The sequence below is a fragment of the Nomascus leucogenys genome, chromosome 14 (genome assembly GCF_006542625.1).
Source record: "Nomascus leucogenys isolate Asia chromosome 14, Asia_NLE_v1, whole genome shotgun sequence".
Classification (NCBI taxonomy): domain Eukaryota; kingdom Metazoa; phylum Chordata; class Mammalia; order Primates; family Hylobatidae; genus Nomascus; species Nomascus leucogenys.
The window spans coordinates 19,594,518-19,608,981 of NC_044394.1; the positions used below are offsets into that span (position 1 = coordinate 19,594,518).

The 14,464-nt window shown below is 38.4% G+C and overlaps 1 protein-coding gene and 1 long non-coding RNA gene across 6 annotated transcripts in view; one reads left to right on the top strand and one right to left on the bottom strand.

The window, feature by feature from the left end:
• The first annotated feature begins 1,077 nt into the window (after positions 1-1,077).
• LOC115838373 lies at positions 1,078-3,843 on the top strand. Its single transcript, XR_004033387.1, has 2 exons — positions 1,078-2,084; positions 2,952-3,843. It is a non-coding gene; the product is annotated as an uncharacterized LOC115838373 (long non-coding RNA).
• RTN4 (reticulon 4) overlaps positions 3,390-14,464 on the bottom strand; it is a 78,084-nt gene continuing 67,009 nt past the window's right edge. For all 5 annotated transcript variants that reach the window (XM_030828074.1, XM_030828075.1, XM_030828072.1 and 2 more), the window contains 5 exons: positions 13,739-13,877; positions 5,881-5,950; positions 5,019-5,065; positions 4,761-4,819; positions 3,390-4,396 (listed from right to left, as the gene is read on the bottom strand). In XM_030828074.1, coding sequence (XP_030683934.1) covers positions 4,354-4,396; positions 4,761-4,819; positions 5,019-5,065; positions 5,881-5,950; positions 13,739-13,877 — 358 coding nt within the window. In that variant the 3' untranslated portion in view covers positions 3,390-4,353. The remainder of the gene's footprint in view (positions 4,397-4,760; positions 4,820-5,018; positions 5,066-5,880; positions 5,951-13,738; positions 13,878-14,464) is intronic.

Here is a 14,464-nt window from a genome sequence, read left to right on the forward strand (position 1 = left end):
CCTAGCTGACCCAGTTCTTACTCCCCAGGCCTGGCCAGCTCTCCCTCCCCATCTCAGGCATCCCGTGGGTCAGCCTCTCCCAGGGGCATGGGGAGGGCTGATGTGGGGCTAATAAACAGGAAATTCCGTGAGTCCTCATGAAGGCAAGTACCTTCCAAGATAAGGCATTTACTCTTTGGTGACTGTCAACCCAATGGTTGTGACTGGAGCTGTCCTGGGATGGCATGGGCATGTGATAGCTCCTCTGGGCACTGCTGGGGGAAAGGGACAGGTGGATGAGAACTGAGATGGCTGATTTGAGTAGGAGCTCTTGGCAGCCCATGGGCTGTTGTGCATAATCAGGAGGTTAGAATGGAAATTCATCTATATGTCCTTTTAAGAACTCCCAGTTGATCACCAGTGTTGGGAATTTATTTATTTAGAGAATAGAGGAACAGGACTAGGTCATTCTAACTCAGCTTCCCCATTTCTGATGAGCTTCATTATAGCATGAATACTGGGTTCTATTCAGCCCAAGCAAAACTCCTGAGGGGATAAAGATGAAATACAAGCATTCTGATACTTCTTAGTGGTCTGAGTTAGGTTGTAAGAAAGGCACCTATAAAGAATTTCAACCCACTTCCCACTCAAAAGCACTGTGTATTTCTCATGGCCTGCCTGGGAGCACCCATCTCCAGCCTGCTGTGCTGGCTACTTCTGGCACTTATAGCCCTTGAGATAGTACTGACAGCAGCTCCCTGTGGAGTGCAAACACCCGTTCACAGCAGCACCAACCCAATTGTGAACAAGCTAGGAGTAAGAGACATAAATGAATTGGTCACCCCAATGCAGGGGATGCAGACTTGTTTTAATATAAAAAAGACTGAGAAGTGACCTTAACCGTGCAGGGCTTCTAGGCCTTTGCAGGCATGGGAGCATGCTGTGATCCCTGGTTCTGTGCTAAACACTCAAAAGGGCTCTCTGACTCAAGTGGAGTTGATAAACCTTTTCAATAGTAACAGGCGAGAGTGTGATATCAAAGTGCCAGAAGTCCTCACGGACCAACATTTAGCACAGACATTCAAACTGCTGAAAGAACCAAACAGAACTCAACTGAAAAAAACAGACCTTTTAAAAAAAGCAATAGATCTTAATTTGGTGGCAAGATCCCTGGTTTACCTTTTGAAGTCAAATGTTCAATACATCACCCGAGCTTGACTTTTGAGCACTTGGCAAGATTGTTTTTTGCCACTTGACACAAGTATGACGTCCAGCTATGCAAAATTACTGTTTGATCTGCCTTTTCAGTGTATTTGTGTGGCGATGTCTGTAAAATGCCAGAAGCCTCTCATGTTATTGCTGCTGCTGCTACCAGCCAGCAACTGCAGAGACCATGCTGAGGTGCCTCCTTGCTACCAGCCGTTGGGAAATGCCTACTATGCTGCCCTGGACGCACAAGCTCAAAACGCTGCGGAAGTTACACAACTGTTCCATAATCTGGACTCTCCAAAACTGTGATGCCACGAAGGAAGGTCAAGTTGTAAAATGTTAAGACTGCCTGCCTCTGTTCCTGAGACTAAACACTATACATACTAACTACATTGACAAATCCTATCTGATAATGTAGCCCGCTGACAAATTTTGAAGCCTCGGTTACCCTAACCAATATGTAGCTTTTAATTTGCATCAAAACTTTTACAAAGATGTTTTGCTATTGTTTCTATAAACTTCAAGAATGTTCATTTTTACAAATAAGTTGAACAAGACAGCCTAAGTTAGATGCACCGAAGTACTAGAAATATTGCTAGCCTCTGTTCTCCAGTTTAGCTTTCAAAACCAAATGAGCCATGTATAAAAGAGTTGAGAAACTTAATTTTTTAATGTTTCATTTGCAGAGTTTTATATCCATTAAGTGCCTTTGAAAGTTTCCAGTTGTGTGGGCTGCTGTCTCACCTCCCACCAATTTCTCCTTTCTCCATATGGTGCTAAAACTTCAAAGCTGAGGAGGGCTGCAGGACTCTTAGCAGATTCAGCGTGTCACCCTTGTCCTGTGTTCACGCCAAGGCTTCCTAAATGAAAGACATCGGTTACCTGCTTATGGGAAGGTGAGCAGCAAAGGAATTGAAGTTTGGGATGGGGTAGAATTATGGGTTTTCATTGTGTTTCGTGCCAAACCCAAAAATCCAAAATAGAATTCAAATTAAACAAACTTCTACTACAAAATGGAAGGGGAAAAAGGCTCAGGAAGGTCCAGGAGAATGAGCTGACTTATCTCGTTAAATCTTAAGATAAATGAGGTAACCCAAGGCTGCACCTTGGTGTACCACCCTGAGTGGAGCTGAGGTGACTTCATTGATTGCTTCAGGCAGACTATATAGGTCAAGTCCAGATTATAAAAAAATTATCTGCAGAACAAATTGTAAACCCAAGGAATAGCTGGTAAATCAAAATTATAAAGTGAGTTAAGAGTTCCTTGGAGTTGGCTGTATGACAGAATATGACTTGGACAATCTTTACCAGAAGCCATCCATCAGCCCCTCAGTCACACTCTCCATGTAGCTGACCAGTGACTACAGGATGTGGCTGACAGTGCTCACTGAAAGGAGGGTTGGTGAGGGACTGGTGGTTCTGAGCACACAGACAACCTATTAGTCCTTCCTGTCAGTGAACGAAAATTCTAGACCTACAGTTAGTTACTGGCTACTTGCATTTGTCAGTTTAGAGAAAAGGTAAAATGAGGCATTTTCAATTAAAGAATAGATTAACATTTACCACAGAAGTGCTTCAGCATTCTAAATGGATTAGATCACTCATTAAGCTATTTTTATATGCCAATTTACTAATGCCTTACATCCATCCACTAATAGGTTGTTGGGCCCGCAGTAGAGTCCCTATGCAGTCCCAATTCTGTTTTTTGTAACCATGTGACTGGTGATGCAGAGTGATAACCATGTCTGCCTATATTGTACTAGACTCTTCATGCTGATCGGATCTTGCACTGAAATAACCATGTGGAAGAACAATGAATTGATTAATGATGACATGTACAACCATATTTAAAGAGCAATAGTGTCCGTGTGTCATGGAAAAACTTATTTGTAAACGTTTATATGGTATGATTTTATGTATGTTCATAAATCCTGCACCGTATGATATATGTTAAAATATTGGCGCATGAATTTATTTTCAAAGTATAAAACACGTCACTTAAACATTTTATGTGTCAAATAAAATTTGATTATGTAAACAAACATTTGTTGACTTTTGTTTCCACAGTAAACAGCTGCACCATCAGCCTGAAAAAACCTTTCAAAAAGCACAAGCTACCATTCACTGGTTGAAGCAAAGTTTACCCACTGTGTGCATTTTTAATCTGCTGCAATTTCATGAAATGAAAATACCAAAGCACATTTTAAGTCTATAAGCTTTATTGATACTTTGCTTTTACAGTTCACAATGCATTCCACAGATTTAGTTCAGTACAGCTTAAACCACAATGGTATAAATCTTCATTTTGTAATTTCTTGCATAACAATGTTTCATATTTGCAAACAACATTTTTGGAAGCATTAGATTCAGTCCATAGATTGAGTTTGTGACAAAATTAACTACAGTAAGTCTGTGCAATGAAATTTATGTTGGAGTTCTATGTGTGTGGCACTTCATGTTGAAAACAGATGGTAGTGCTCCTAGAAATATATCTTCTTTTTCTAGCTTACGTGCTTTGGAACTACACATGTATAACCAATGATCTGAAATATCAAGCACTGTGGGATGGCTGGAAGGTAAAGGTCTAAGCTTTGTGAAACACTATATATATATAATCTATATTTACTTATACTGGCAATTAATATAACAGTAAAAGTCACAATACACCTAGAACATACCAGAAAAGCAAGCTTTGTCATTCCTGCTTTACCGGTATGATCTCGTCTAAACATCTCATTTCAGAAAATCTGCATCAATCTACATGGACCATACACAGTGCACAAACTGAAAAGGGCTTTTTTTTTTTTTTTTTCTAGCTCCACCATCTCTGCAACTTGCCAAGATGCAGCAAGACTACCTGCAACAAAGTAAAATATACAGGTTTTTTATTCCACCAGTGCCTCAGATAGATAGGAAAAAGATATGATTACAGTTTAAATCCATACATAGCAGCTTACAATACTTTACTTAAGATGATGAACACATGGCAGTCAAGACAGGTAATTTTTCCTCACAACAGTGCATGGCTAAAAATAAAGATCTAACAACGATCTGTGAAACTGCACTGCAATGTCAAGGTTCGTTCTTCCCTGACCCTCCCCCGTATAATCAAATGAATATCCCCTTTAAAGATGAACTCCTACTAATTATTTTGGGTATTTGTTTTCATTCAGCTTTGCGCTTCAATCCAGGGATTTTTGCTTGGATTCTGAAAATGAAAGAGTCAATGTAAATATCAGTTTTGTTTGCTGCTGCTCAAAATACCATCTTCCAAGAACTACTTGTATGTTATTCAGCTAATACAAGAAAGGAAACCCTTAAAGCTGCCTAATTCTAAGCTATAATTTTGCCACGTTGGCCTCATGAATTAGATTTAAACAAAGCCTTAAACACATAATAAACCCACAAACGAATGGTCCAAATGTTAGAAAAACAATCTTTTGGCAACTCTGAAGTCACACTTAAGGTCTGATAGAGATTTGTTACTCATTATGCCTGCAATATGAAAATACTGTTCTCACAATCCAGCACACCTTATCCTAGTAAAAACACTGCAGATTTTAAATACTTACTTAGCCATAGCATCTTTAACATTCTTATTTGCAAGTCCTAGATAATGATCTATCTGTGCCTGAAAGAGAGGTATAAAGGAATTATTAATTACCGTTGCTAAAGAATCTTATTAACCACTACTATGTGTCAAACTAAAGGTTTAAGAAACCATCATATTTCTCATTTTTATAAGACATTGAAAATGGGCACTAATACATTCGTAAATCCCATGTAATAGAGTGAGTGCTCTATTCTGAAGTCAGCAGTTAGGAAATTACCTGATGCCGTTCATAAATAACAGGAACACTGAAGAGTGAAATGAGAGCTGAAAAGGGAAACACACAACTTTTCAAAAGGCTGGAATGATTTGGGAGGAATAAACACTCAAAAAACTATTAAACTGGCAACTCAAGATAACCAAGCAGTGTTCCTAATGAAATAAAAACATAAGGATCTCTGGATGCATCCGCTGTTGAGGAGCCACTCCAGAGGAATGAATGAACTGTGTGAGGCTGCAGTTATTAATTAGAGCTAGGAACCATTTCTAGCTTCAAATCGTATCACAGATTTCATAAAATACAGGTATCCCTGGTTAGATTTATGACTGCACCATCATATAAGGCCACCCTTTATGTGGTTTATCACTGTTAGTAGGAGCTGTCTGCAGCAACTAAGGTAGCATTTCAATAAACCGGGAGGCAGTATCACCAACTTATTTAAAGAGAATACAACCTCAAACTGGAGTTTCACTCTTGTTGCCCAAGCTGGAGTGCAATGGCGCGATCTCGGCTCACTGCAACCTCCGCCTCCGCCTCTTGGGCTCAAGTGATTCTCCTGCCTCAGCCTCCGGAGTAGCTAGGATTACAGGTGCGCGCCACCACGCCCAGCTAACTTTGTATTTTTAGTAGAAATGGCGTTTCACCATGTTAGCCAGGCTGGTCTCGAACTCCCGGCCCCAGGTGATCCGCCCACCTCGGCCTCCCAAAGTGCTGGGATTACAGGTGTGAGCTACCACGCCGGGCCCAAATTTTCATCCTCTACTTTTCATACAGTGAGAATATTCTCCACTAAAATGTCTAAGCTCCTGGCACACAATCTTTTTTCCAGCAATTTTTCATCCCAATGGCTTTGCAGACTTACCCAAAATCAGTAGCGTCAGACCATTAAACAAGGCACCAACATAGGTAAATACCCACATCAGCACTGCAAACTATAAGAAAATAACATTAGCCCATTATAAACAAAATTCAAGTAAAGTTTCTTAATTATGCTTTCAAAAGAATCCCATCTAAATGCCTACCTACAAGAGGCATACAACTTGAAGACTGGGTAAAGTACCATGAACAGTTCACTATTAAGTCACCAGTCTCAATTATGAATTTCAGAATCCTAAAATAATTAATAGATTTGACCCATTTTCTCTGGACTACACTACCAAGTAGTTGATTCTGCTGAGATCAGAAAATATACCAAGGGTGCATCTTACCCCTCCAGCACTAACAACATTTAGCTTTTAAATGGGAAGACTGGAAAGGTGTTATGAGAACTGTCTATTAAAATTGATTTCAAATTATGAACTAGTTGAGTGCTTGAAGATATATGAGCTGAATAATTCAGACATTAATATCTCAGCTGATAAGCAATAATTGGGCAAAGAGTGCTTATCAGGGAAATTATGTTTCAGGTACCAAAAATATCACCTCTAGCCTTTGAAGGATCAGGCACAAAGTCAGTCTGAATTTTGTTAAACATTGGTCAACATCAATTCCTTTGCTTTCTAATTCAAGGCCTTCATGTGTATGTCTGGCAGTCACTTTGACTTATTTAGTAGGTAACAAACACGATGCCACCATCTACAGTGATTATTTAGGCTTATAAAACAGCATAAATGAAACGGGGAGTAATAGAGCACCCCCATTATCTAAAGCAGGGATCAGCAAACTTTCTCTGTGAAGAGCTAGACAATAAAATTTTAGGTTTTATGAGCCACATAGGGTCTGTATCTCATATTATTCTTTGCTGTTGTCATCTTATAACCCTTTAAAAAAAGTACACCACCCACTCTTAGCTCCCACACTATACAGAAACAGGCCATGGCCCAAACAAGCAGTGGTTTGCTAACCCTTGATCTAAAGCATATCTTTCTCCATGTATTAAATGAACTCTGACTGAATGCTTACTGACCATTAATTAAGCAGTCAAACATTAGTAAGCATACTTATTACAGCTTAGGAAGACACTTTGGATGACTCTACCAAGCAACAGTTCTACAAATAGCAACACTCTGGTCACCCTAACTGAATTTAAGTAATGTTCAAGTCAGTAAATATCAGGCATTCTTAATATCTGTCAATTGAAAAACAATTTTAGGCTGCCCTATTCTTAGCAATTGCTATTGGAAGCCCTGGTAGAAAGGTTTGAAGGATGACTTCAGTTAGTAAAGGCTTTTCTCTCACAGTTTCATAGACTCCTATTGCTGAAGCTAAATATAACTTTTGCACTTGAGCAAGTTTACTACAGAGCAAGAGAGTTATTTTTATCCATCACTGTCCACAAGTCTAAAGGGGAAAGTGTTGACCTTCCACATTTTAGAAGAAATTACTTTAGCAACAAAGATGCCCTTAACATGACAGAAGATAGTAACAAACACAAGCTAAAATAACTCCTCATTTGGTCATTACAGTCACTGAGAAGGCTTCACTCCAAGTCCACAGGGGAAAAGCCCAAGACTTCACACCTGAGCCACCAAAGGGGCTCAAATGTCACTTGCCTCTTTGAAAACACTTCCTAAAAGCCAGGCTATCCCGAGGCAAAGAGAAGAACAGAGGGAGGTCTCAAATGTCCTTAGGGCCAGGCAGGTGACATACATGGATGTGAGAGGCTGGGAGAGAATTGAGGCACACAGTGATATGCATTCTTCCTCTCAAAGGGGCACTTACAACCCTGCTTCATATGCTATGGCCATGCAAATATTCCAGGCCAGTGTTGCCAGAAATGTACACTTTTGTGTGCTATCATATAATTTTTAAATGTTGCAGCTATGTTGAGAAAATTGAACACTTCGGGGGCCCAAAATAAAAATAGTGGGTAAACGTATCCAGGGAACACACCATCAGGAGAGAAATGGGTGGCAGCAAGAACTAACCTAGAGAGTAACCATTATTAATGGGAATCCACCACAAATGATGGATTTGTAACATGGCAGGAATAAGGTCAGTAAACACTTTAAAGAAGCAAACAGGTTGCTCTCATTTTGGACTTAACAAATTCTATGCGATTCCATGGCAAATACTTTGCAACATTATAGCCAATACTTATTGACTGAAGAGGTCAAAGCTTATCTCTCCATTGCACAGTAAGGAGACTGGAGGAAGGAGGCCCAAAATGTAATGAAGATCTAACAAATACTTACTGAAAAGAGGCAAGGGCCATGTCTGGTTTATCTTTCTTCCAGGGCAATAAGAGAATTAAATTCACTGTGTATCACACACCTGATTAAAGAGCTCTGCAGATTTCTGATGTTTCAATCTGGGGGAAGGGGACATCTTTAAGGCAAATGGTGGGAGAGTGCTTAGTGAGATCTCAGAAATTACTCTGGCAGTTCTGACCATTTCAAAACTTTTCTGCATTCTCAAACTCTAAACTCTACTTGCCCTTCTGTGTCTCCTTCAGATTCATTCATTAGTTGGTAGTTTGGACTCTCTCTATATCCCCAGCCCATTTCCTTCTAAGTTTTCTGAGAGCTCAAGAAACCTGAAAGGAAGCTGTCAAAATGTGAATGTTAACAGCTGCCAATGAGCCTGAGAGCTAGATTTTAGTGTTCTTTTGGGTCAGCTATTTCTGGAGCTCAGGCCGTTGTTTTTTTTTTTTTCCTTCCCTTCACTTGCAGATTTAAGATTGTATGCTGGAACATTATAGTTGCCTCAATTACAGAAAAGTAAGAACCTCTGCTGAAAATACCTGGTCTTAGTCCCTAAAAAAGTAAAACTATTATACAGCTTTTTGGGATTTGAGGTTAGAAAAGACAGGAACCCGCCAAGAAGGCTGAGTCATACTCAATTAGCCCAAAAGCTGAGCCCAGTAGGCATTGTCATATGCTTTTCTTTCATAATTGGGGGTGGTAAGTGGGGAGAGGGAGGATTTATAGTTTAATGCCACGACTTTTTAAAACAGTGATTTTTGCCATACTATTTGACTAGGAAACTGATTGTTGCTCACTCTATAAATACTTGAAATCTTTTCTAGGACTTAGAAGTTTGTAGTTAATTGCAAAGGAGCAAACAAATGGAACATTACACAAGAATTTAAAAGGAGAACTCTACAGAACGTGTCCTATTTTTATTCGCCCAAGTCAACCACCACGAAACTTGGACCAGGCACACGGATGCCCATCATTTCACACCAGCGTTTATAAAAGGACTAATGAGCCCTGGAGTTTGGTTATTTCTTTGAACACATTTTGAAAGGCCAGGCTCCTCCTTCACTGCCCCCGCCAAAAGGCAATAAGCAAGCAAAAGGTTTCACATGCTAGCATGAGCGGCTCTAAAATTTCAATTTCTGAGGAAGATGGTTTCAAATAGAAATAGCCATAATTGTAGGCTGGGCATGGTGGCTCACACCTGTAATCCCAGCACTCTGGGAGGCCAAGGCAGGCAGATCACCTGAGGTCAGGAGTTCGAGACCGGCCTGGCCAACTTGGCAAAACCCCATCTCTACTAAAAATACAAAAATTAGCTGGGTGTGGTGGCGGATGCCTGTAGTCCCAGCTACTTGGGAGGCTGAAGCAGGAGAATCACTTGAACCCGGAAGGCAAAGGTTGCAGCGAGCCAAGATCACGCCACCGCCCTCCAGCCTGGGTGACAGAGCAAGACTCCAACTCCAAAAAAAAAAAAAAAAAAAAAAAAAAGAACTAGTGAAAATTGTGACCCAGAATCTAAAAATGTAGATATAAATTTGAGGGCACACAACAGATTTTGCATTTATGAAGACAATGAGTTATAGAGATACTTCTTTCAAATTGTTGTTTAAAAACTATTATTTTGTAAACACAGAGCTTGATAAAAATGTCTTTTCTAAATGACAAAAATTTAGAAATGAGAATAATTTCTACTACATTTTCCTGAAATTAAGATGGTTTCCATTTTCCTAGCTATGAATCATATAAAATCAATGTAATTCCAATAAAAAGCTGCTTCCTATAAATTTTTAAAAACTCATTGTTATTTAAATAAAACATTCATCTAAACTGGAGAGACTGGGGCTATTAGCAAACTTCCCACAAATTTAAAATCTGACTATAAGGCATTAAAATAAATCTGTTTAAACAAGGTAAATACATTTTTCCTTATGTTGAAAAAGTAAAAAAAGAATGGGAATTGGAAAAACACATTTTTTGCTTGCTTTAGGGTGAGAGAATATAAATTTCCCTACCAGTTTTTGTGGCTAAAAGGCAAAAAGTAACTATTAAGGAACTTAAGATTTTAATAATTTTTTTTTTTTTTTTTTTTTTTTTTTTTAAGAGACAGGGTATCACTCTGTCACCCTGGCTGGAATGCAGTGGTATGATTATGGCTCACTACATCCCCCACCTCATGGGCTCAAGAGATCCTCTTGCCTCAGCCTCCCAAGTAGCTGGGACTACAGGCATGGGCCACCATGGCTGGCTGATTTTTTAGTATTTTTTTTATAGAAACAGTCTCACAACGTTGTCTAGTCTAGTCTCAAACCCTGGCCTCAAGCAATCCTTCCGCCTTCGCCTCCCAAATTGCTGGGATTACAGGCGTGAGCTACTGTGCATGGCCAGGAAGACCTTGATCTTTTTAAAATGCTCTCTATATAAACAAAAACTGTGGTGGATAAGTGTGGCCATACACAGAAGTCTCTCTAGAAAGGTAATCCTATCAAGCATTTTTATAAAAAAGCAAAGCGATTTTATCAGCTTCCTTTTTCAATAAAAGCTATCTTAAGGAAGTATTCAGTATTTCTGTAGTACCCTTATATTCAATGGAAACAAACAGATGGAATCTGTACTACTCATATACAATGACATTAGGAAAGGGTTTAGCTAAATTCTTGTGTGGCAAAATCACAAGGTTTATCGTTTGTCAAGGAAGACCTTTCATGTACATTATCAGAGTGTGCACCTGAATTACCAAGGGCTTTACCTTTCATCGGGAGAAAAGGACAGATTCCCTGCCTTATTCATTTGCCTCTAGATTTTGAGATCTACATGCCAGGTTCACTTTAAGTGCTAACATGATGAAGCAACTGTTATTTATTTGCAGTCCTAAATGAATTGCCAGCTGGGGAAGTCACCAAGCGGGTTTCCTTGAGCTCTGGGCTTGCCAAAAACAGGACTCAGGGAAACCAATCAAGTATGTTTTTCTTCTCTTTTCTTTTTAAAAGTATTGCTAATCCTTAAGGATAAATTATAATTTTAATGAAAGTCCTTTTTTTCAATACTAAGAAACAAGTGTTCCAGAAAGGATATCTATCTCATCATGTGTCACTTTCTGTTACTTTCAAATTAGCAGTCACTCAATGCAAGAACTTATCAAGTTCAATTTCTCTCATTTATGCTAGCTTCCTCATGAATAACATAATTGCTTTTATTAAAAAATGCAGTTTTCAAAAGAAATTAAAAGATAAGATTTAACAAAGAAATTATTTCTCAAAACTTATTTTAAAAAGTCTTCATATTCGATCCTCAAGTACATGTGCAAAACAGAGATTTAAAACGTTTCTTAAGATCTCATCAGCCCCTTTCTAACATTTTCTCTCTCCTCTTGCCCCGTATCTACACATTGGACTGTGTATGGATGAAAATTTTCTCTGAAAGAATAAATAAGTTTTCTTTTGATTAAAGACAAGTGGAAACTTTATATTCAAACTCAGAAACTAGAGCATAATGAATCATTCCCAGATCAATTTTTTAAAAAAATAGATTTATTCAAAAATGACATTTCTCTCAAGAAAAATGTTAAATTGTAGACATATAGCTGCCTTCACTGCTATACTGTGCAAACATGGAGGATGAATTTTGGTGTATCTCTGTTGCCGTGTTTATTGAATCTATAAAAACAACAAGCATCTCTCCTCTCCTAAGCTCACCAGGCTTTTCTTTGAAGTCACCTCTCTCCCCCACCAATCTTTGACTGCTAAATTCAGAGATGGTCCTTTGCTGTTGGAAGCTCTGAATTACTACTTATAGACAGTGTTTCTTCTCAGTCAATTCCTACCCACAAACCATCCATCTTAAACGGCATCAGTACCTCCTTCTCAATCACTTTTCACACATGTTCTACCCTATAAATCAGCTACGTATAAAAGGTAATAATACATGAATAGGAACTGGTTTCCTCTAGACTATATGTACAAGGTTCTATTTCATTTGCTCCAAAATATTTTTACTTGATTTCTTTTGAAACTAATTAATCAAACATGCCAAACAACATAACCATAATCTTTTTATTTACAGACTAACATCAGATCATTTTAAAACATCACTACAGATTGAGTCACTAAATACAACCACTCTATACGAAAGAGGTAAGTAATAAAAGGAAACAACATTATTTACCCTTGATGTTACTAGGAAGTAACTTAAGTTCCAAGTCATAAATAAAAATAAGAGATGCGGCTGGGCACAGTGGCTCATACCTGTAATCCCAGAGATGCAAACAGCTGAAAATAATGTATCAACTACCATGTTATAAAGGCTAAAATTTTTTTTTTTAAAAAGCACTTTAAGCACTTAAACCTATTCTGACCAGTTCAGAAATTGTTTTTCTGAGTCTAAAGGCCCAGTCACCTTATTGCTATTATATCCTTGGCATGTGTGATAAATATAAACTAGAACATTTCTCTTGGAAATGAAAAATGAAAAATTATGAGAATTACCACCACTACATTTCTGCCCAGGCTTAGATTGGAAACAAGTCTGCCTGTTTTCTGCAGAGTCACAGGCAAGAGCATATACAACACAAATGACAAGTTCTATGAAAAAGAAAAGCACTACAGGTCCAGTGCTTCAGGCTTAAATTACACAACTGTGGTTTAGTGCCTGTTTCGTCAGTCAGAACTTTGGGAGAGTTTATTTGCAAGGTGAGACTCTTAACAGCTGCTTATGTAGCAAGATCCAAAAACTAAAGAAAAACTTCCAATGATTACCAATTGAAGATTAGTTGAAGTGTTTCAGAATATTAAATCTTATCTAGAATAAGAGTCCAAGATATGAAATAGCTTTCATGTATGTATGAATCACATACAAGCTAAGAAACTAAGTGCTAGACTGTAAAGCAAAGTCAGAAGGAATAAATCACATCTGATATTAAATGCATTAGACGATCTTTATGCTTATAGTCAAAATTCCAATTAATTTCCTCTTCCTTTTAATCTTTATGATTTCCAAAAGTATGATTTTATATATATGTATATATATATATATAAATTTTTTTTTGAGACAGAGTTTCACTCTTGTTGCCCAGGCTGGAATGCAATGGCGCGATCTCAGCTCACCAAAACCTCTGTCTGCCTCCCGGGTTCAAGCAATTCTCCTGCCTCAGCTTCCCGAGTAGCTGGGATTACAGGCATGCGCCACCACGCCCGGCTAATTTTGTGTTTTTAGTAGAGATGGGGTGTCTCCATGTTGGTCAGGCTGGTCTCGAACTCCTGACCTCAGGTAATCCACCCACCTTGGCCTCCCAAAGTGCTAGGATTACAGGCGTGAGCCACTACACCCAGCCCACAAGTATGATTTATAACTTATTCTCCTTTAAAAAGAAATACAGGACTCTCTCTATTAAGTATGACAAAAAAAAAAAGGGAATAGCTCTTCTTCATCCTTATTTGATTGGATTCTGAATTTTAAAACACAAGTTTACTGCCATGTGATTTAATATTTATCATTTACTTCAATATAGAAAAACAGAATTTTACACTCAACTCTTTTGATACTAACTTCTGGGTATATCAAAAATGAAAAGCAAAATAAACTTACCTTCAGAGAATCAACTAAATCATCAACCAAGAAGAGGCGCCTGAGTTCCTTTATCATGCAGTTCACATGACCAAGAGCAGAATTACTGTACTTCTGAACCAACTCCTCAGATATAGCAACTTCAGATTCCAGATATGCCCTAGAAAACAAAACACATCATAATTGTCACTAATTGGAGTGATTTTCCCCCAAATGTCAATCAGAAATTATATATCTGTAAGAAATCAAGAAAATATTATATAAAAGCCAACTGTTTCCAAATTAGGGGCAATATAAAAACTCAGCAGTAAGGGTTATTTCCTTGATATGCACTGTCTGCTGACTAGCACAGAAAAAGCATACACTTTGAAGCCCTACTGATCTGGGCTTGAATCTGATGCTCTGCCACTTACCTGGCTAGGTAATTTTGCAAAGTTATTTATTCTTCCCTCTAAACTTAGTTTCCTCATTTATAAACTGGAGATTATCACGAGAATTCAATGAGAAAAGTGCCTAATGCAACTGGGCACAAGGATGCACTCAATAAATGGTAGTTATGACTATGGTTTTTTTTTTTTTTTTTTTCTTAAAGTTGACACTATGTTGTCTCATCACGTTTTCCTAACAAAGATCTTTTTCATTTCCAAATCCTAAACTCTCTCAGACTAACCTTTAGGGGAAATTGCTCAATATGTCAAGCACCAGATTGTAAAGTGGCTGCCAAAAGCACAGTGGCAATCCTAGCAA